Source organism: Balaenoptera borealis (assembly GCF_965194805.1).
Source record: "Balaenoptera borealis genome assembly, chromosome: 20".
Lineage (NCBI taxonomy): Eukaryota > Metazoa > Chordata > Mammalia > Artiodactyla > Balaenopteridae > Balaenoptera > Balaenoptera borealis.
Window position 1 is genome coordinate 55,948,041 of NC_138879.1, and position 20,642 is coordinate 55,968,682.

Sequence of the window (20,642 nt, forward strand, 5' to 3'; positions counted from 1 at the left end):
TGCATTTTCTTGGGGAAAGAGACATTCCTTATTTACCTTTGGCACCCAGCACACTACCGTGAACACAGTAGACACTCAACCAAAGCCTGTGGGGTAAAAGAATCAATGAAGAAATCAGGGAAGGAAGGACACATGGAAAAGCCAGTCCCTCCCCTCCCGTCTGGCTTTGATTACCGAGAACTTCCTCTGTCTCCTGATGACTCACTGTACACTTCATGCTGTTGGGTTTTCATCCTTAATTATTCCATTATTTATTTGGAGCCTAGCAGCAGAGGGATCTGCTATTCCCTGGGACGCTTTTCCAGAAACAGTGGGAATCTAAGGAGGAAAGAGAATGACAGTGGGGTTCCTGCTTCCTCCCACTGGATCAGCTCAGTGCTGGGAGGGTGTGACCTCCCCAACTGTCTCAGGCTCATTTGCCAAAGAGACCCCTTTCTGGGCACTAGCACCTTCAGGAACCCAGCCCCCCAGACAGTGAGCAGAGAGCGTTTCCTCCCCCTGGTACCTACCGGCTGCCCTGATGTGGTTTCTGAGAGACCTCCAGGATGAAACTCAGAAGCTGGGGTTCCTGAAGCAGTGGCAGAGTTTCTCACTGTGGGCCGGTGGTGCTGCCTGTCTCATCGCGCCCTGGCTCTCCAGGCAGCCCGCAAGCTCTCCTCCGCTCCCATAGAGTGAGGACAACGGACTTCTTTCATTTAACAAAGTTTCATTTCAGCAGTCGCTACTAACTCTTGCATAGCATTTCACAGTATACAAAGCCCTTTCAAATCCATTACCTTTGGTTATTTGCAGCAACCCTGGGAAATAAGTATGGAAAGTATTATTGTTATTTCTCTTTTCGTGGAAGAGAAAGTAGCACTCAGAGACCAGATTGCTGTGGCCCAAGCACTGTGCTCTGTGCCGATCTGTGTATTTAAGGCTCTGCAAGCAGGCTTCCTCAAATATGTATCAAGGAGCTTTTATCTATCCGTCATAATGAAACATATTGCAATGAAGCAAAGTGACTATCCTTGCTAGAGTGAAAAGTGCATGCTGCAAGGTAGTGCTAAGAAATAAATGTCGTTTTACACAGACAGACAGACAGAAAGGGATTTTGTGGGGGGAGGAGAAGGGCTCAAAGACCAGACAGAGGAGCTTGGGCTTGTAGTAGGAGCTTTCCCTGTCTGGGAGCGGCAGTGTCTCAGTGTGTTTTAGGAAGATAAGTTTGGCAACAATTAGCAGAATGGTTTCGAGAGGGGCAGGGGAGGAAGGAAAGCTAGCCAGAAGGAGTTTAAACCAGTGCTTTTCAAGTCTTAACATGCATACAAATCACTGGAGGATCTTATTAAAATGCACTAATTCAGTAGGTCTGAGTCTGCATTTCTAACTGGCTTCCAGGTAAGGCCAACATTGCTGATCCATGGGCCCCACTTTTGATCAAAGGCTCAAAAAAATCCAGGTGTCAGATATGGGGATCTGGATTTGGAATGTAACCACACATTAGACCCTTGAAGTGTGGCCCCCAGACCAGCAGCAGCTGCGGCATCACCCAAGAACTTGTTAGAAATGCAAGCCCTCAGGCCCCACCCTGGACCACCTGCATCAACCACTCTGGGATGAGGCCCGAGAATCTTTGTTTCAACAAGCCCTCCAGGGGATCCCGATGCCTAGTCAAGTTTGAGATCCTTGTGCTAGAGAGACTTAGGACACCGAGGGAAAGGATTGAATTGCAGGATACAAGGGGTCCCCATTACTGGGAACCCCAAGACTCATGCTGGGATGTGATTTATTTGAAAGTAAGGCCAGGTCCCTCCTCAAGCTGCCTTCCTGATAATTGTTTAAGCAGATGCCTGTAATCAAGGGGTCCTTCCTTCCCCCCAGAACATCCACCTGGTGGCCAAGTGGCTCCGTACCCTGGAGAAGAAGCTGGAGGAGCACAGTGAGAAGAGCCACCCAGAATTCAGGGTCTTCATCAGTGCGGAGCCCGCGCCCTCCACTGAGGGCCACGTCATCCCCCAGGGCATCCTGGAGAACTCCGTTAAGATCACCAACGAGCCTCCCACGGGCATGCACGCCAACCTGCACAAGGCCCTGGACAGCTTCACTCAGGTAGGGGGCCCTGGGAGGGAGGGGAGAAGAGAGCCCCGCCTCACAAAGAGCAGATTCCCCGGGTGGGAGAGGAGCACACAGCTGGGATGGGGTGGGGGACCAACTGGACTGTGGAGCGGTGCCCGGCATGGGCGAAATGTGTCCCCTCTGCAGATGACCTCCAGCCAGTGCCCGCCGAGTGCAGCTCTCCATTCCCAGATACACCTGGGGGAGCCAAGCTTAGGGTGTTTCTTTGGCAAGAGGTGTAGGGGAGCCTTCTGCACATCTACAGGCTAACTGAATGCTCCAAGATGGAGAAGGACAGAGTGCTGTACATCTAATTGATATGGTGCACTGGTCACACACTTATTAGCTAAACACACCGTCTTCAAGCAGGGGGCTGACGCTCTTGTTCAGATGACGTCCGCATGCATCTCGAGTGTCAAGGGTTCAGATAATCCAGGCAGCAGATGGTGGGGATCTGGACTGGAATGCAACCGCGTGTTAGACTCACAAAGCGTGGCCTCCAGACCAGCGGCAGCAGCATCACCTGGGCACTTGGTAGGGATGCAAATTCTCAGGCTCCACCCTAGACCAAGTGAATCAGACACTCTGGGGTGGGGCCCAGGCCTCTGGGCTCTTAACGAGCCCTCCAGGGGATTCTATCCAACAGTCGACTTGGAGAACACTGTACTAGTGAGACTTGGACTATCCAGGCATGGGGTTCAAACGCAGGCTACTACATGACTGGAATCTCTGTTACTGGGAACTCCAGGACTCGTGTAGTGGAGTATTTATTTAAAGCCAAGGCCAGGCCCATGGGTATATAAAGTACCGCTTTATATACCCGTATATAAAGGAGCACTTGCCAAGTCTGCAGCTCAGGCCTCTTGCAGCTTCTCAGGAAGGCATCCTTTCTGGTCGCTTCTTCTTTGGGGAGTTCCACCCTTCTGGGAAAGGGAGTGTGCAAAGGTGTGAACACCAGGAGGATGGGGGCCACAGGGCCCACCTAACGTCCATCTGCCAGTCTGGCCTTGGTGGAGTCCAAGGGCAGGGTTCTAGGATGGGTCCTTCCCGACGTCATCCTGTCATAACACCAGCAGGTCTCTAGCTTCACAGAACCCATGCTCAAGCTCACCACAAGCCCCAGATAGGTCATCTAGGTAGGCTGAAACAGGCCGTCCAGCAGGACAGCCATTCTAGCGAGCCCAACGTAAAGCACCAGGGGCAGCAGCCCTTTGGGATTAAAGGTAACATGAGATGAAGACCATGTGTCAGCCGAGTCTCAGGAGATTTCATTGACTGTTTGATACCCTCGTAGCAGCAGAGCAAAGGCCAACTTGCAGCGAAGCTTCCCCGGGATCTGAGAAGCGAAACTTATCCAGCCCCTCCTCTTCCACTGACCTTTCCAACCCAGCTCCAAAACTCCCACATAATCTGGAGTAGAGAACAGGGGAACATTACCAGGAGACCCCGGATATTTTAGCTTGCCATTTTTCCTACAAAATACCTTCCCATTGCAACATGGTGCAGAAGGCAAGGTGCTTTTTTGTCCAGGGGCATTTTCTTTTCTCCTTTTTTATTTTTTCCTAAATACGTCTTGACTTCTAGGTACTCTGTACCAGAGGTCAAAACGTCTCAATTTTCTAGATTTTATATTCCATGTAGGGGAAATAGACATTCTTAACTTTGAAATCTACAGACTTCTTTACAGGAGGTTGTAGCTGGTTCCAGGCAAAGACATTTTTGCCCTGAAAAGGCATTGGGACCATAGCTCAACTGATGGGTGGATAAACAAAAGATGGTGAATCCATACACTGGAATGGTATCTGGCAATAAAAACAAAGCACTGATACATGCTATAACATGGGTAAACCTTGAAAACATTATGCTAAATGAAAGCAGCCAGACACAAAAGTTCTCATATTGTATGACCCTATTTATCTGAAATGTCCAGAATAGGCAGATCTGTAGAGACAGAAAGCAGATTAGGGATTGCCCGGGGCTGGGAACGTGGGGGAGTGGAGAGTGACAATGAATGTGTATGTGGTTTCTTTTCAGGGTGATTAAATAGTCTAAAACTAGACTGTGGTGATGATCACACAACCCTGTGAATATGCTAAAACCATGGAAGTGTATACCTTAACTAGATGAAACGTGTGTCATGTGAATCATGTCTCAATACAATTCAGTGGAAGAATCTTTTCAACTGCTACTCACCAGAAAAAAAGGAAAACAAAAAAAAAAGGCATTGAGTAGCACAACAACGTGAATGCATGTAATGCCACTGAATTGCAGAATTCAGAAATCAGAATTGCAGAATTAAGAAAGGTTAAGATGGTAACTTTTATGATATGTATATTTTACCATAGTTTTTTTTTAAAGTTGGGGAGGGAGGAAGACATTAGGGTGCAGTTAGCCTGCTCTCCTGAAGGGTACAGTGGTAGGGAGTCCCCAGCTCTCCTGCCTTGAGGGTCCTGGACAGAGCCAGGGAAGGGAGCAACAGCTGCTTCACATGGTGTAGCTTCTAATAATTAATATTATAAAACTATGCCTCGGGGCGATTATTGCCATCTACAGCTACACCCGGCTTCATCTTCTCAGCCTCCCCATGGGCCCTCGTTCTTGGGCTTAACCCCCTGCAAGCCTAGTCTAGTCTGACAGTCTTGGTTATCAAGCAACTGGGAACTATTTCCCAAGAGAGGCTGGCTTTTCCTGGAACGTCCCCTCCACAACTGTTGGTGTTTGGGCCACTTATAGCCCTCTTCAGTAACTCATTCTGAGGACAAGGGATAGATTTATGAGTGGATTCGTTGTTCACAAGAGTTTTAATTGTTTCCTTCTGCATTTACAAGTGCCCTGGAACAGTGGCCTGGTTTATATGCCCTGTGATTCACTCTGTGCCTTCAGAGCCCTAGTTTAACCATTTATGGGACAAATTGCAGAACTGAGCTCTTTTTATCACTGCTTCGCTGACCCCTGTGCCATTCGGGGGTGATTATTTCACTCTGACCTTCATGTGAGTATACACTGTCAACCAGCTTCAGCAAGTGTGGCTTCTTGTCTGTCTGCTTAAAGGCATTTTTCAGCAGGACTCGATTTTCCACGTGTCAGAGGTAACACAGGAAACACCCTACATGTCTGCAGAGAGCAGCGCTGCCCAAAAAGCAGCTATTACGTTCTTGCTTGCACGAGGCAGCGACTTTGTCCTCTGTCCCACCTCTGACCTTTCACATCCGTACCTTCAAGGCAAAATGGTACCCAACCAAGGCACCAGAGTGACCCCCACATATCCAGAAGACAGGGAGACTGTGTCACGGGTTCTCCATGGAAAAACTCAGACCTACCAGAAGCTTAATCTCTCTTGCCTCCTCTGCTTCTCCTCCCCATGTAAGCAAAGTCTAAGGGCCACTTCTTAGAAGGAATGCCAAGGCTGAACTCAGTCCAGCTTGTGTGAGCTTTCACAGTGCCTCTCGTGGGCTCTACCTGCAACATCTCGCTCCTTCCTGAACAGAGAGGAGCTCACTCAGAGGACATGCTTAATTCCAAAGAATCCAGGGCTCTTGTCCTAAGGGCCCTTCAAAATGCAGGTTTTCCCCTCTCCACCATCATCACCATCCCCCTTAAAGTCTAAGCACAACTCCACTGGCTTCCTCTGGACTCTCTCTTGCTCCCCTTTTCTTCCATCTGTCCCGTCTTTCATCCTCTCTGCATGAGCCGCGCCGTCTCCCCCGCCTTATGCTTTGCAGTCGGGACCCCTAGGAGGTCTTGCTTCTGCAGCTACACGTCCGATCACCCCTGCTCTACTTCAGAGGAGACATTCGGATGTGAAGGGCAGGGCACGGCACCCCTCAGCCTCTTGTGGCTCCGACTCCCACCCCCGCCCCGCTTCCCGCAGCTCCCCCAGCAGATGAGCCGTGGATTCTTCAGTCACACAGGCAGTAATTACACCTACTAAGATTCCGTGATGGGCAAGAAAAACATGGCAGGAAGGAGGGAAATGAGAGATGATGCTGTGGGAGTCCCCTCCCACCTCCCAGCGCAGAGTGCCATTAACAGGACAAACACGATGCTCCCCTGGCCGCCACCGCTTCTTCCGTTAGCTGTGCTTGGGAACCTCGTTAGCACAGGCATGTGTGTGAACTTGAACTGTAAACCAAACCCCGTTACAAGCTGAATCTGAACCTTAGCTCTGATTCTAAACTAAAACCCAGCCCCTCTGCAAGGTCCCCTCAAACCCGATTCCATGCCTGTCCACAGAGCAACCCACAGTCCTGCTGGAGCTCAAACCCTCACGGGAACACAGCAGCCCTGCCATCCTAACCCACAGCATGGCCTGCCCTGCGTCACGGCAGCTCTGTGCTAACACCGAGCAACATTTCCTTTCAGGACACCCTGGAGCTGTGTTCCCGGGAGACAGAGTTTAAGAGCATCCTCTTTGCGCTTTGTTACTTTCACGCCGTGGTGGCAGAAAGAAGAAAGTTTGGGCCCCAGGGGTGGAATCGCTCGTACCCCTTCAGCACTGGGGACCTCACCATCTCTGTGAACGTGCTCTACAACTTCCTGGAGGCCAACGTGAAGGTAACGTTTCCGGCGGCGCGGGGTGGCTCGGGAGGGCACCTCTGAGAAGGATGATGTGGCATCAGCACGGCCAGAAGGGGGCGTGCTCACCGGGGCAGGTCTACACCCTCCCCAAGGGGCGTGAGCAAGTGCAAGTTTACCACAGGGGCAACCCCAGGGCCAGTGTGAGGCTGAGGAGTGAGTACCACCCGGCGGGGGGGCGGGGGGGGGCCGGCCAAGAAAGCTCAGGACGCCCAGTTAGTGCCTCACGCCTGGGGTGAGCCGCCCCGTTGGTGTCAGTCTCAGGGTCCCCCAGACCACCCTGTGTGCTCCCAGCGTTGCAGGGGGCGGTGATCGGCAGGAAGAGACCCCACACTCACCTGATACAAACTCCCAATTTAACTCGCCAAGGCAGACCTTCTCGTGGTGCACGCAGCTCCTTGCGTAAGCACGGTCTTGCGGAAGTTAAAGAAGCTAAACTCTGGCTACACCTCGCCTCCTTTCTTCTCTGTCTGATGTCTCCATCCTACAAGACACACTAACAATCCACACTCTTCCAGTTAAGGGGATGTTTACACCATAAGGCTTTTCTGGTTCATGGACCAAACACAGCATCCTTTGGGGGACAATGAAGCCAGCCCAGAAGCAATGCCTCTGCCTCCGGTTCCAGGGTCCTGGGAAGCCCACCACGCAGCACACCAACCCTTCACCTGCCGCGGCCACGAGGCTTTCTCCAGGTGGCTTCCATCCCTGTCTCTAACACCCATGAACTAGTGTGCTGTATTTCATTCACTTTGAATTTTCCAAGGAGACGATTAAGTAATATGCTAATTAATGGCAGGAAATGGGAAAAGTACCCATGTCCTCGCTTTCCTCCGTTCGACACTGGCGTGATTAAAGGACCCATAGGTAGAGACTGACTTCACTGCCACAGTTAATGACTGTGAAAGAGGGAAGGCATGTGTGCGAGAGTGCTGGCGTCTTACCTCTTCTCACTCTTTGATGTAATTCCTCCAGCGTTTAATGAGCTCCCACATGTGCCCGACCCCGCTGGGCACCAGGGGAGCTTGGATGAATAAGACGTTGTTCCTAATCTCAAGAACCACCCCATCTTGTGGCTCACGCTCTGTCCACACATCGGGCCATCCCAAGGCCTGCGTGGAGATCTTCCTTTCCTTCCCGTCTCTCAGGTCCCCTATGATGACTTGCGCTACCTCTTTGGTGAGATCATGTACGGAGGCCATATCACTGATGAGTGGGACAGGAGACTCTGCAGGACCTACCTGGAGGAGTTCATCAAACCAGAAATGCTGGAAGGAGAGCTGTCCCTGGCGCCAGGCTTCCCCCTCCCAGGCAATATGGACTACAGTGCTTACCACCAGGTAGGGACCTGGGTCTCTCCCCGAAGGGCTGGAGATGCGCCTGCAGGGCCGGGGAAGTCCAGCTTAAAGAGCCAAGCTCACATCCAGCGTGGCTCTCAGCCTGTTCAATTTGAGAGCTACCGTAGGATTTCTAGCCTCAAATTAGTGATAAAGTTGAACTTTTAGAGATCTTTTTATTCTTTTTTTTTTTTTTTTTAAAGTTTTTTTAAAATTTATTGATTGATTGATTGCTTGATTGCTATGTTGGGTCTTCGTTTCTGTGCTAGGGCCTTCTCTAGTTGCGGCAAGCGGGGGCCACTCTTCATCGCGGTGCGCGGGCCTCTCACTATCGCGGCCTCTCTTGTTGCGGAGCACAGGCTCCAGACGCGCAGGCTCAGTAGTTGTGGCTCACGGGTCTAGTTGCTCCGCGGCATGTGGGATCTTCCCAGACCAGGGCGCGAACCCGTGTCCCCTGCATTAGCAGGCAGACTCTCAACCACTGCGCCACCAGGGAAGCCCGAGATCTTTTTATTCTTGATGTTTAGTTCAATAATTCTATTTGGTGCTCTTTTCTACAAACAACATCTCGGGCATTTATTTGATTGTTTTCATTCAGGATATTGACACAACCATTAGGAGCAAAAATTCAGGTAAGAACTTAGCCAACTTTTGGTAAAGATTATATTAGTGGTTCTAAATATCTTCAGAGGGACATGGTCTTGTGGGCAGATCACTCACCCCTCCTATTCTCTGTTGGTTGCTATGAACACAGACACACGTACACATACCAAGAAGACATTCTCATGGAGTTTTTTCATAGTATCACTTTGGGTTTTCATTTTACTATTACTTCAGCTATTTTTAAGGTGTGCATCTTTGCCTATTTACCCTACCATGAAAATGTATTAAAAAGGAATTCAAACAAAAAATCCTTTTTTATTGCTTGACTTTTGAACATTCCTAAAAGAACTCTTGAATACCAAACTTAAGGGAAATACTGGTCATAGTAACATTAACTACAAGCTTTAAACAAATTTTTAATTCCTAAAATTTAAGAAGGTAAGTCATAAAAGTCATTTGATCCAGAAAAACTAGGCCTATGAGAAGAAATTAAAAACAATAATTCTCTTGAAAGTAAATAAAAGAATTTTTTAAATAAACACTTTGAAGGCCTTAGCCAAGAAAGTTGTGCAAGAGCGTCCCCTACTGTGGAACAAATGCAGGTGATGGGCAATGATAACATGGTTTGCACATTTCCAGATGACTTCAGTAGAGTTCCCCTTTCTCCATACCTCTCTTTAATCTGTCAGTAGATGCTTATAGGGCTTACCAGGAGTCCAGGAGTGTGCTGGGTGCTGGAAGAAATGCAAAAATAAACACGCAAATTTGCCTTCAAGGAATGAGCCATCTTTTACTTAGACTAGATGTTACTAACACCAAGAAATCATCAATGCTAAACTTGAGGGATATTTTTTCGCTGTAATGGAGAGAATTGGCACAGAGTGCTCAGAAACATTTGGAGAAGGAAGTGAGCTTTACATGCTGGGGAGGATTCTTTAGGGATGGCAGCCTGTGGCCCACCACAACTGACCACAGAGATGTGGTGTTTGGAGACACATTGTTTTAAATGTTTTTAATTCGAATGCTTTCTGCCAGAAGCAAAGCTCACTTCATCCTACACCAGGATTCCCACATTTATTTTGCATACATGGTCCCATGTTTGCATTCAGGTTTATCATCTCTGATTTAAATAAACAGAGGGGAGAGAAAAGGAATTGAAGTGGGGAGGGCTGGGTAAAATTAGCAGGCAGGAAAAGTATCTCTGAGGGACTCTGAGAGGTCCCCCTTGTGTGTGGAGGGACAGGTGTAGGTCAGGGCGCCGTGGGAGGGGCTGAGATTGGAGATGGATAAAGTCAGCTAAGCTTCCCCCAAAAGCATGAGCTCATGAATGTGGAGGTTCTGGAAAACCAGCCGGGCATACACAAACGGACGGTGTAAGGATGTGCCCTAACAGGTGGGCAGCACGCTGAGGTCGGCCCGCATCGGTGAGTGGCGTCCACCTGGAGCAGGGTCCACCTGGAGGGCCAGAGGGGCCCCGGCGTCTGAGGCCTGCTCTGGCCCACTGACTGCCGGGCAGAGGACTAGTCAGGTGGGAGATGGGAGACACGTCTCGTTGGTTTTCAAGTGAGCTTGCCCTTGACTTTTTAGTACATCGACGCCGAGCTGCCCCCAGAGTCGCCGCATCTCTACGGCCTCCACCCGAACGCGGAGATCGGCTTCCTGACCCAGACTTCGGAGAAGCTCTTTCGCACGGTGCTGGAGCTGCAGCCCCGGGACAGCCAGGCCGGAGATGGAGCGGGGGCCGCAAGGGAAGAAAAGGTATGTGGAGGGGTTGCCCGAGATATCCTGGGGAGCCCAGGACTGCCGAGGTCGCCCTTTCTCCCGCCGGCCTTGTTGGGCTCCACAGCGCGGACTGCACGGCGTGCGTCTTCCCGGCGCGTGGCTGGTCCAGCCTCGCCGCGCCGACCCTTCGCCTCCGAGGGACCCGCCGCAGTCACGCGGCCAGGCGGGCCCTCGGGGTCCCTGGTAGGACGTCCCTGCCGCTGGGTGTGGCAGTGCTTCACTCGTCCCCCCAAAGGCAGGTTTTATTCCGTTTGTCTGCCAAAGTGAGGAAAGGGCAGAGCTGAACAATCGTGGTTTGGGAACCTCGAAACGGACCTCATGGTTCCTTTCCCAAACTAGGTAATTATGGGTGGGGAGCTGTCCCTAGACACCCCGCCGTCACTCCGCCAGCTAGACGCTCCTCTTTAAGACGAAAATGCCGTCTCCTTGTGGGAAGGACAGTTAGTCCCCGAGTCTCCTGACGCACAGCTCGTGCTACTAAGCACAGGACTTCCCGAAACTTCAGGAAGGTGCAGGGGAATTGTTGGGTGGAAAGGCAGAGGAGGGTGCCGTGTGGGTGTAGGGTGACCAGAGGCGACCTGGGAGCTCTGTTCCTGGTGAGGGTGCGGCAGAGGGCAGAAAAGGAAGGGGCTCAAAGTGAACCTTCTCTGTGATGCTTTCCTAAGGCAAGGCAGTTCAGTTTCCGACAGATGCGTCTGCTTCACCCCACCTCCCCTCCAGAGTACTACCCGGGTTCCTTTAGTTAGAGGTTCCCTTGTTACAAGGGAACTTGGAAGATTAAGGATTAAAAAACCTGGAGAGTTATGAACTTTTAGGCTTCAGGGATTGATTTTAGGAAAACAAACTGACTGATAGTAAAGGAGCTGGATGTTTGTTTAAAGGTGTGGAGTGATGTCATTAAAATGAGTCTCAAATTTTAATATGCCTCGGAATGAGCTAGGGAGCATCCGATTCTGGGGTCTGGGGTTTTAGGCCCAGGAATCTGCAGCCCAGCGATTGTGATGCAGGTGAGCCTACTTTGAGAAAGCTGCTGTTTTACTCTTTGATGCATAGGATATAATTTGAGAACAAAAGGAAGATAAGAAAGTTTATGTTGCCCAGAATCCAAACCCCCTAGTATCAAAAATGTTCCTAGCTAAAGAAAAAATAAAAAAAAATAAAAAAAATAAAAATGTTCCTAGCTTAAAAATGAAAAGGCTGGGACTATGTGAGTAATAGGCTTAGGATTCTTCGGGCAGTATTAAAGGAAGCTTCTAGTTCTTGTCATTTCCTTATCCCCTTCTAACCACTTCAAGAAATGGAGTGTGTGTGTGTGTGTGTGTTTGTGTATGTCAGAGATGAATGAAGTACGATCACTTGCCAAACTAGGAGAACCCAATTGCAACACAGATACCGGTAAGTGGGCAGATTTCGCTAATATACAGTTATTACCCATGGAGGAAAAAGAAGGAGAGAGAAGAAGAGGGGAAAGGGGAAAAGGACACAAAAGAAATTCACGTAATAATACAAATGGCCAAGAAAAATAGTAAAATGTTCTCAACATCGCTCATAACTAAATGGAGTTAAGTGAAATATTATTCTTCACACAATGGTAAAATTTTTTTAACGTGAGGACATCCAGTGGTGGAAAGATGTACTCCCATCTCTGTTACTAGAGGTTTAAATTGTAGAGCAATTTGACAATAGCTACTGAAGTTTAAAATGTTCATATATTTTACTCATAATTCTATTCCTAGGAATTCAACCAGTGGAAACACTCAAAAGGGCACAGATGTTATGATATATTTCTTTATTGCAGGATTGTTTATAGTAGAAGGAATGATAAACAGACCAAATACCGTCAGTAGGGGGATGACTCAATAAATTATGCAATGCCAAAACAGTGAAATAATATATACTGTTAAAAAAACAAGGTAAATCCGTAAGTACTAACAAGGGAATGTGTTCAAGATATATTATTCGGTGAAAAAAGCAAGCAGAGGAACTTCCCTGGTGGTCCAGTGGTTAAGACTCTGAGCTTCCACTGCTGGGGGCATGGATTCTATCCCTGGTTGGGGAACTAAGATCCCGCAGGCCACATGGTGTGGCCAAAAGAAAACAAAAACAAAACACAAAAAAAGCAAACTGAAAAATCTGTGTGTATTATGATTCCATTTGTGATAGACAGAAAGAGAAGGAGGTGGGGAGGGAAGGGAGAGCGATGGAGGGAAGAGAAGCAGCAAGGCAGGAAGGAAGATATGGCAGACGTGATAAATATGGGGATGGATGGATGGATAGATGGATGACGGATAGATGATGGATAGATAGAGTCATATGCATTGAAGGACACCTGCAGAAATTATAAACCAATAATTAACAGTGCTTTTTTTCCCCCTTTGAAGGAAGAGGCAAAATTGTGGGAGGATTTTGCTTCTAATATCAGAGGAATCTGTAATATTTAGATTTTTATGATAAGCATTTATTACTTTTCCAAAAGGAAAAAAAAAAACAGGTGTTTGCTTGTGGAAGTAAAGTAGACCACATCCCTTGGCATGCACTGCTCCCATCTGAAGTGTCCTCTCTATGTCTGTGGATTTGCTCCCTCCTCAGGCAGGGTCTCCAAATCCCCCAAGGCCTGATCAGTGACGGAAGAGAACTCTGTTTCCCCATGTTCAATGTGTTTTGAAACAGTAGCTCCAGACTATCTTTTCATTTCTTTGTGAATAATGTCCAAATGGCAGCTTGCTGATACAGGGCTGTTTCTTCAAATCCATCTCCAGAGACAGAACTATGATGTAGTTTTAGCCATTTGTCTTCTGTCTCAGCAGCAGCTTCCAGGTACTGTTAAAATTCCATTCCAGTTTTTGCTATGACAGCACCAGAGACCCATTTGTGACACGGTAATGAGTTTTTACTTTCTTTTCTTCTAACATCAGCTCTTTTCCTAGATAATGTATTGTCTGTTAACAATACAAGGCAAAATTAATATTAATAATCCTGTACATGTGTAGGGTCCTTTGTAGCTTTCAGATGCTGCCACATTCATCACCTCTTTTGGTTTGATCTCTTCACCAGCCCTGGTAGTTGGCGGGGGAGGGGGCAGTGGAGAAAGTTGCTCTTGGAAATTTTTAATAGATGAGAAAATTGAGGTCTAAATGACTTGCTTAAATTCACACGGGTGATACATAACGACGCCGTATTAACTCAGTCAGGGTTCTTTGGTTGCAAGGAACAGAGGCCAGTTTCGCTGAAACAGGCAAGAAATAGCTCACTGTATCGAAGGAATACACTGAAGAAAGGATAGAAACCGCAGTGGCTCTGGGGTCCCAGGGAGAGAGAAGAGCGGACCATCGCACTTCCCTCCACTTTCTGCACCTAAATCCTGGGCTTGAGATTCAATTTTCATGCTCCTGGGAAAGATCATCTGATTGGCCCACTTGAGTCAGGGGAGGGCTGGGCCCGGTGACTGTGCCCCAAAACAGCGGGAAAGAGGTAATTTCACGAAAGGAGACAGGGACCCGTCACTGGAAGAAGAGGGATGAGATGAAGGAACCAAAACGGCGTCCACCACACACGCCCACCGGCCCTCCTGACTCCAGGAAGGGCTGGCACTGGAGCCCAGGCCCCCGCTCTCCCTCCCTCCAGCCACTCTGCCGGCCGCATGTTCCAGTGAGCCTGCACTTTCTCGTTCTTCCTTCTCTGCTGACAGAGCCCCTGGGCTTTACTTGTTTGCTTCGAAATGGCAGACCCAGCCTCCAGTGCTTGCCCCGCAGACAGCCCAGAATCTCGGCGCCTCAATTCCAGTTTTCCAGGAGAGAGGCCCTGATTGTTCTGGCCCCCCTGGTCTAATGAGCTGACGGTCCGTGTGGTAAAAGGGTTCGTGGGGTGGGGGAGGAGGTTTACATGAGCTGTGGCGATGCTTCTTCCAGGACCCAAGGACAGGAGCTGCAGTGCAGCCTCACGGAAACTCCGAAAGGGACGTTTATGTCTCCGTCACTGCTGCTCGGCGCCGCGGCTTCCCGTGGTTCCGAGTGACCACCCTAGGCCCACGTCTGTCCTGTGCCCTTCTAGCTCGATGCCCACAGCTAACGGGGTCAGTCTCCGGGTTTTTCAACTCCCAATTCTCAGAAAGGCCTCTGTGTCCATCCTTTTAAGCTGGTCACAGAGAGCTGGCCGGCCTATAAGGGAGGCCATGCTGCGGTTGGTCCTCAGCCCCTGACCCAGTTGACCTCAGCAAGCGGGCAAGGGTATGCCCAGGGCACGGATGACTGGCATCTTTAGTGCTACATGGCAGGGGAATGGAGGCCTTCTGGAGAAGTGGAACCCCGTCGTAACCCTGTGTTTCCTGTTGTGGGGCAGGTCAAGGCCGTCCTGGAAGAGCTGTTGGAGCGGGTGACAGATGAGTTTAACATCCCAGAGCTGACGGCCAAGGCGGAGGAGCGCACCCCCTACATGGTCGTGGTGCTCCAGGAGTGCGAACGGATGAACGTCCTCACCCGGGAGATTCAGCGCTCCCTGCGAGAGCTAGACCTCGGATTAAAGGTGGGCGAGGCAGGCGGCGGGGGAGGGAGGGTGCTGCCAGCGGGAGCCCCTTGTGGGAGGAGCGCCAGGGGAGCTGGAGAGCAGTGGTCACAGCAGCCTCACTGCCTGAGAAGGTGCCACTCCTAGAAACCAGAGTCTGGCCAGGCTGCAGGGAGGGGAAGGCAGGCTCGGAAGCTGGAAGCTGGGAGGGCACAATGAGCTGTGACCGCCAAGCCGCCCGGGGGCCCGTGCTCTGAGCGCCGAGCACAGGAGAAGTCTTGATGCCCTGTGTCTCCTGCTGACATGGGTGGTGGTGCTTTCATGGGACGTAGAAGTGTGTGCTGCATCAGAGCACAGGTTCTAGACAGCCCTGGACCGCCTCCCAGCTCTGCTGCCTCCTCGCTGTGTGGCCTGAGAGTGACTTAAGTCTCACTGCGTCTCAGCTTCTTCACCTGTAAAACAGGGATAGTGGTCCTACTTCATAGGGCTTTGGGAAGGATTCAATAAATAGGTTCGCTTAGAATGTTTCGAACAATGCCCAGCACGCGGCAAGTACCCAGAAGTGTAAGCTGATGCACTATTATTACTACCCCGTCAGAGGAAAGGGAAGAACTTTAATCTTTTGCAACCTCATGGTTATCTGAAAGGCCCAAGATACTGCACAAGCTCTGACGTTTCTCATGAGCAATGAAAGAGTCTATTATTTATACCACCAATTATGTAAACAGATCTACTTTATTCACCATAAGATAATTCCATCAAGTGCCCGGCACAAAGCCTAACAGAAAAGCGCTGTAACTGTTCACCTGGATGACAGGTGAGTGGGAGGTCCTGCTGCCTTTGAGGAGCTGAGGAAAGTAACTGTTGTCAGTTTACACTGGCATTATGTATTAAAATAATTGTAACCCCAGACAGAGGGAAAGTGAGAACCCACTTTTGTAGGCAGCAGTGAAAGCTCAGCCCAGCCCTGGACGTCCAGGCCTGTGATGTGCTGCCGCCCTTGTGTCTGGCTCTTGGAGTCGTATGACCACTGTCACAGGTGTAGAGGACACACAGCCATGTGTGTCTTCACATGGGGTCACATAGAAACTATGAAGTAGACTGAGAAGTCTGGGTGAGTTTTTTTTAGTCTGTTAATTCCCATTCTGCCCCAATATGGATAGAAGGAAATAAGGAGAAAGGAGAGACGGGAAGGGATGTCGAAGACTGATGCTGTTTGGCAATGTTATCAAATTATGCACCGGCTTGTAATAAAAGGAAATACAGAATTCCATAGAACAATCTCAAATGTAAATAAGGACCTTGCCGGTCATTTTATGTGGCTCGGTTCCCTAGGTACGCAGGTACATATTAGTAATTATCTTGAGCTTGTTTGTTGCAGTCTTAGCTTAGTGAATCTGTGCAATTTGGTGCAGTCTACCCATCTGACTTCCAATTCATTCACTCATTTTTCTTTCAAAAGCCTTCGCTGTGGTTTGGTGTCGTGGATCCCAGTGCGTGCCTGGGCGAGGATGAAGGGGTGGGGAGGGAGTTGCTCTTTTCTTCCAGTCTAGCTCGAGCAGGGCTGGTGGATGGCCAGCCTCGGTGCTCTGCCCTTGGGGAGACAGCGGAGACTGACAGGGCTGCCTTCCTCTCCAGACGGACAGTCTGGCGGGAAAACGAGCATACAAATGGATTACAGTACCAGGCAGGATTGATTCAGTGCCACACAGAGAGAGGTGCGAGAAGAAAGAAAGAAAGAAGCATGTGGAATCAGGGATGGCCCCAGCGGAGAAGTGGCATCCAGGGGGCTTTGGAGGAAGGGTAGGATTATGACATGTGGCAATATGAAGAATCTTCTAGAAGTCCCAAGGTGGGGAACCCTAAGCCTGTTCTAAGAGTTAACTTGGTTTAGCTGGAGCAGAGGGTCCCCTCAGGTGAGTAAGAGTGATATGGTGAACTTCTAAAGGTGACTGGTGGTGACAATATTGACCCAGAAGCAGTCAGGACAACGGTATGTTGCCTTTTTCTCTTGGTCCCCTGTGAGCGGGGGGGGGGGGGGACAGACAGAGCAATCTCCGCTTAAAAACGCTGTCATGAAAACCCAGTCTCATTAGGACAGGGCCCCAAACTGGCCTGGTCATCAGACTCCCTGGGGGCTTCATCCCAATATGTGTTCCTATCTCCACCCTCCAGTCCCACCAACCTCCGGAGCTGGGGTCTGGAAACCTATATTTTTAGCCAGCAGCTGGGTAATTCTTGTGTCAAGACAAGTTTGTGAATAGCATTAAGGCAAGTAGGTAGAAGAAAAGATGGACAGATGTCTTCATGGAACAGTGAAGGTGCAAGGGGACAGCGGCAGAGTTCAGAGAAGGAAAAGTTTCCAAGTCTGGGGAAGAGGTTAAGCTGAGCTGCAAGAAATGGGAGTCAGAGAGGAAACGGCCGAAGGGAGCAACTGGAACAGGAGGGGGTCACAGGACAGCCTGGCAAGTGCGGGAGACGTGAGGGCCCCACTGGAGAGCGGCTGGTACATGGAGGGGTGAGGAACTCACATCCCAGCTCCCAGTGGAACACGGAAGGGGAAGCATAATGGGAGGAGAGGAAATTCTGAGCGAGGTTTTCCTTCCGGTCCTTTCTTTCTTTTTAACAGTCACTTTGAAGTTCTAGGACTATTTTAGGTGGAGCACAGGGAGACATGGGGCAACTCACACTCCCCAGCACATCAAACAGGCAAACCCAAATGCTCTGCCCAGACTGGGCACCAAATTAGAAAATGTCTAACTTTTTAAGTCTTTAAGTCAATACCCTTAGCATTTTTGATTAAGAAATTTTTATTCATAGTTGGCTGGATGGGAAACCATAATGCTACCCAAAAGTACTGGCTGAACTGAGAGGCCCAGCTCTCTAACCCCTGAGGACTGTGGGAGCCCACAGCACACAGCACACAGAAGTGGCCACCTGGGAGAGGTCTACCAGCCACAACCGTGTCCCCACAGAGGAGAATTCAGGAGAGTCAGACATCTGGCTCTCAGCCTTACACAGTGAAGAACCAGGTCCTGTGAGCATCCCAGAGCTGATTGGTCAGAGGTACTGACTCCCACTAACCAAATGCACAAAAGCCTGATGTACAAAACTCCCAAATGCCAGTTTATTCCTTTACAATCCTTTACAACTAGGTGTAACTTTCAAAGCGCCATTGACTGATGTCAGCCTGCCCAGAAAATTCTCTACCTGTGTAGGAAAACTACAGGAGAAGCTGGATTCTTATGCACTGTCCAGTATGGTAGCCACTAACAACAGGTTAGCACTTGAAATGTGGCTAGTCCAGACTGAAATGTGTTGTAAGTTTAAATTAAATGCCATATTTCAAAGATATAGGACAAAAAGGGGAAAATATCCTATTAATAATTGTTATATTGATTAAATATTGAAATATTTGATATTTTAAATCTATTAAGTTAAATAACATATTATGAAAATTAAATTCATCTGTTTCTTTTTATTTTTTTAATGTACTAGAAAATGTAAAATTACACACATGTAATTTTGTGAATTTTAAATGTAAAATTACCCATTCACAACTTGCATTATATTTCATTTGGGCAGTGCTCTCTTAGATGGAGTCATGGCCAGCCCAGAATCTGGGGCTGGGAACTATTTTCTATGATTCAGATATTTAATGGCATCAGACATTTTCCCCCTATGCTTCAGTGGCTGATTGCCCCTCCTGATTGACAAATTCTGTTTTTCTAAACATGTGAGAGATGTTCAGTCTCAAAGCCCAGCTCGCTGACTTGGGGAACCACTCTGGCTCTTTACTCTCATCCGTTGTGTGTTGACTTCATAGTTCAGGTTTTGCTTTGGCCCTTTAGTGACTTACGGTCACCACCCCGCAGGCAGCTGCCCTGGCCCACATGCCTGCTAGAGTGCACAGATGGACCGGCTGCTGTCACCCGCAGTCTGGACACCAGACTGGGAAGGGTGGAACCCACATAATTCCCACTTCCCTCCCCACCTCTTTACCTCCCGCGGTTTCATTCATATGAAAGCTGGTTGCAAAGACCACCTTCAGAGGGAAGGAAAAGCAGACAGGGGCTGACCCTCAGGACAGGGTGCAGCCTGCAGCCCCTGGAGAAGGGCGTATGTGGGCGTTGCTGACCCCACGTGATGGACGCTGGCCACGTGCCTGCGAGGCCAGAGCACCAGCCACTTCTGACCCTCCAGAGATGCCCTTTACAGATGGACATTCCTGGCCATCCAGAGGCTGGAGTCCTTAGGTTTGGAATGGAGCCTTTGAATCCGCGCTCTTAACAAGCACATTGACTTAAAGCAATGAAGGCCTAGAGGGCAAATCAGGTTTTTATCTTATATGCTACCTAAGAAAGACTTTGAAAGCATTTATTTTTAGGGACAAAATAAGTGGTTAAGGCCACATCCAGGTAGCCCTCATACCCACCATAAAGCGCCCCCCAGTCTTTAGTTCTCCCTGCTTTCCCTACAATGTGAACGTGGAACAAGCCAGTCACACAGGACCCTGAACTACGTCATCTTCTTAAGGATTTAGTGTTCTCTTTGTGAGTTTTCTTTTTGTCGACTCTTGACCTATGAGCAAATAAGTGCAGACATTAATCCGTGTTCCACGGGATCCAGACAGGGGGAGTTTGAGGAGGTCAGGCTTCAGCAGGTGGAAGCAGGTTTCTCTCACGGGTAGCTGGAGTCTTTACAAAAGGCCTACTTACCCACAGTCTGGCCCAGAAACTTCCCGTCTGCCCACCCCGCCTCCATCAATCTGGCAGCACCTGAGGAAACGAATTTTCTCTGAACACCTTGTGGGAAACGCTGTCCCAGAGTCTGTAGGTTTATTCCTCTTTTCCTAAGAAAGGGACCCACGTTACACTGAGTGAATTTGGAGTGGGGTTCTCTCTGGTTTCTTCTCAGCCCCTCCTCTGAAAGTGAGTCATTTCTATGTCCACTCAAGGTCATGGGCAGATCTGAGTTCAGCACCCTAACCACAAGGTGAATGACTTCTTCTTTTCCTAAATCGTTCCTGCTTCACTCTCAAACGGGCAGAACCTAAGAGACAGCACGTTCTTTAAGGCTCCATCACTCATACTTTCAATTAGTAAATGCAAAATCATTGTCAGAATAACTTCTAAGCAGATGTGAGAAATTTTTAAGAAAGCCAAGTTACACATTTTATGCTTCCCTGCTGTCAAAATGATTTTAGATTTCTGAAGAGTGTTAAGTATTGCATATACATTTTTTTTATTATCAGACTTTATTTTTAGAGCAGTTGTAGGTTCACAGCAAAATTGAGCGGAAGGCGGAGTTCCCATATCCCCCTCCCCCAACCACACCCAGCCTCCCCATCATCAACATCCCCCGCCAGAGTGGCCCATCTGTTACAACTGATAAATCTACCCCGACTCCTCACAATCACCAGAGTCACCTACAGTGCACAGTAGGGTTCACTCTTGGTGGTGTACGTTCTATGGATCTGGACAAATGTGTAATGACATGGATCCACCGTTTTAGTGTCTTACAGGGGAGCTTCACTGCCCTAATACTGCACATATTTTAATTTAAGCACATGATTTCTTCTTGCAATGAATTTCAGAGAAATAGAGGTTTATAGGACCTCACCGTTTTCAGAAGTGGCACATCTCTGTGTGAGGCATGGTCACATGGAGTAAGTGATTGAATTAGCCGGGGGCGATAACCAGGCAACAAAGGACTTCTCTGTACCAGCAAACAACTGCGGCTGGCAGAGGC

General features: G+C 49.0%; 1 protein-coding gene across 1 annotated transcript in view; it reads left to right on the forward strand.

Annotated features, from left to right (window-relative positions):
- Positions 1-20,642, forward strand: part of DNAH9 (dynein axonemal heavy chain 9) — a 301,732-nt gene that overhangs the window by 275,153 nt on the left and 5,937 nt on the right. The window contains exons 63-67 of the mRNA XM_082373261.1: positions 1,861-2,088; positions 6,457-6,648; positions 7,818-8,009; positions 10,197-10,367; positions 14,730-14,912. Coding sequence (XP_082229387.1) covers positions 1,861-2,088; positions 6,457-6,648; positions 7,818-8,009; positions 10,197-10,367; positions 14,730-14,912 — 966 coding nt within the window. The remainder of the gene's footprint in view (positions 1-1,860; positions 2,089-6,456; positions 6,649-7,817; positions 8,010-10,196; positions 10,368-14,729; positions 14,913-20,642) is intronic.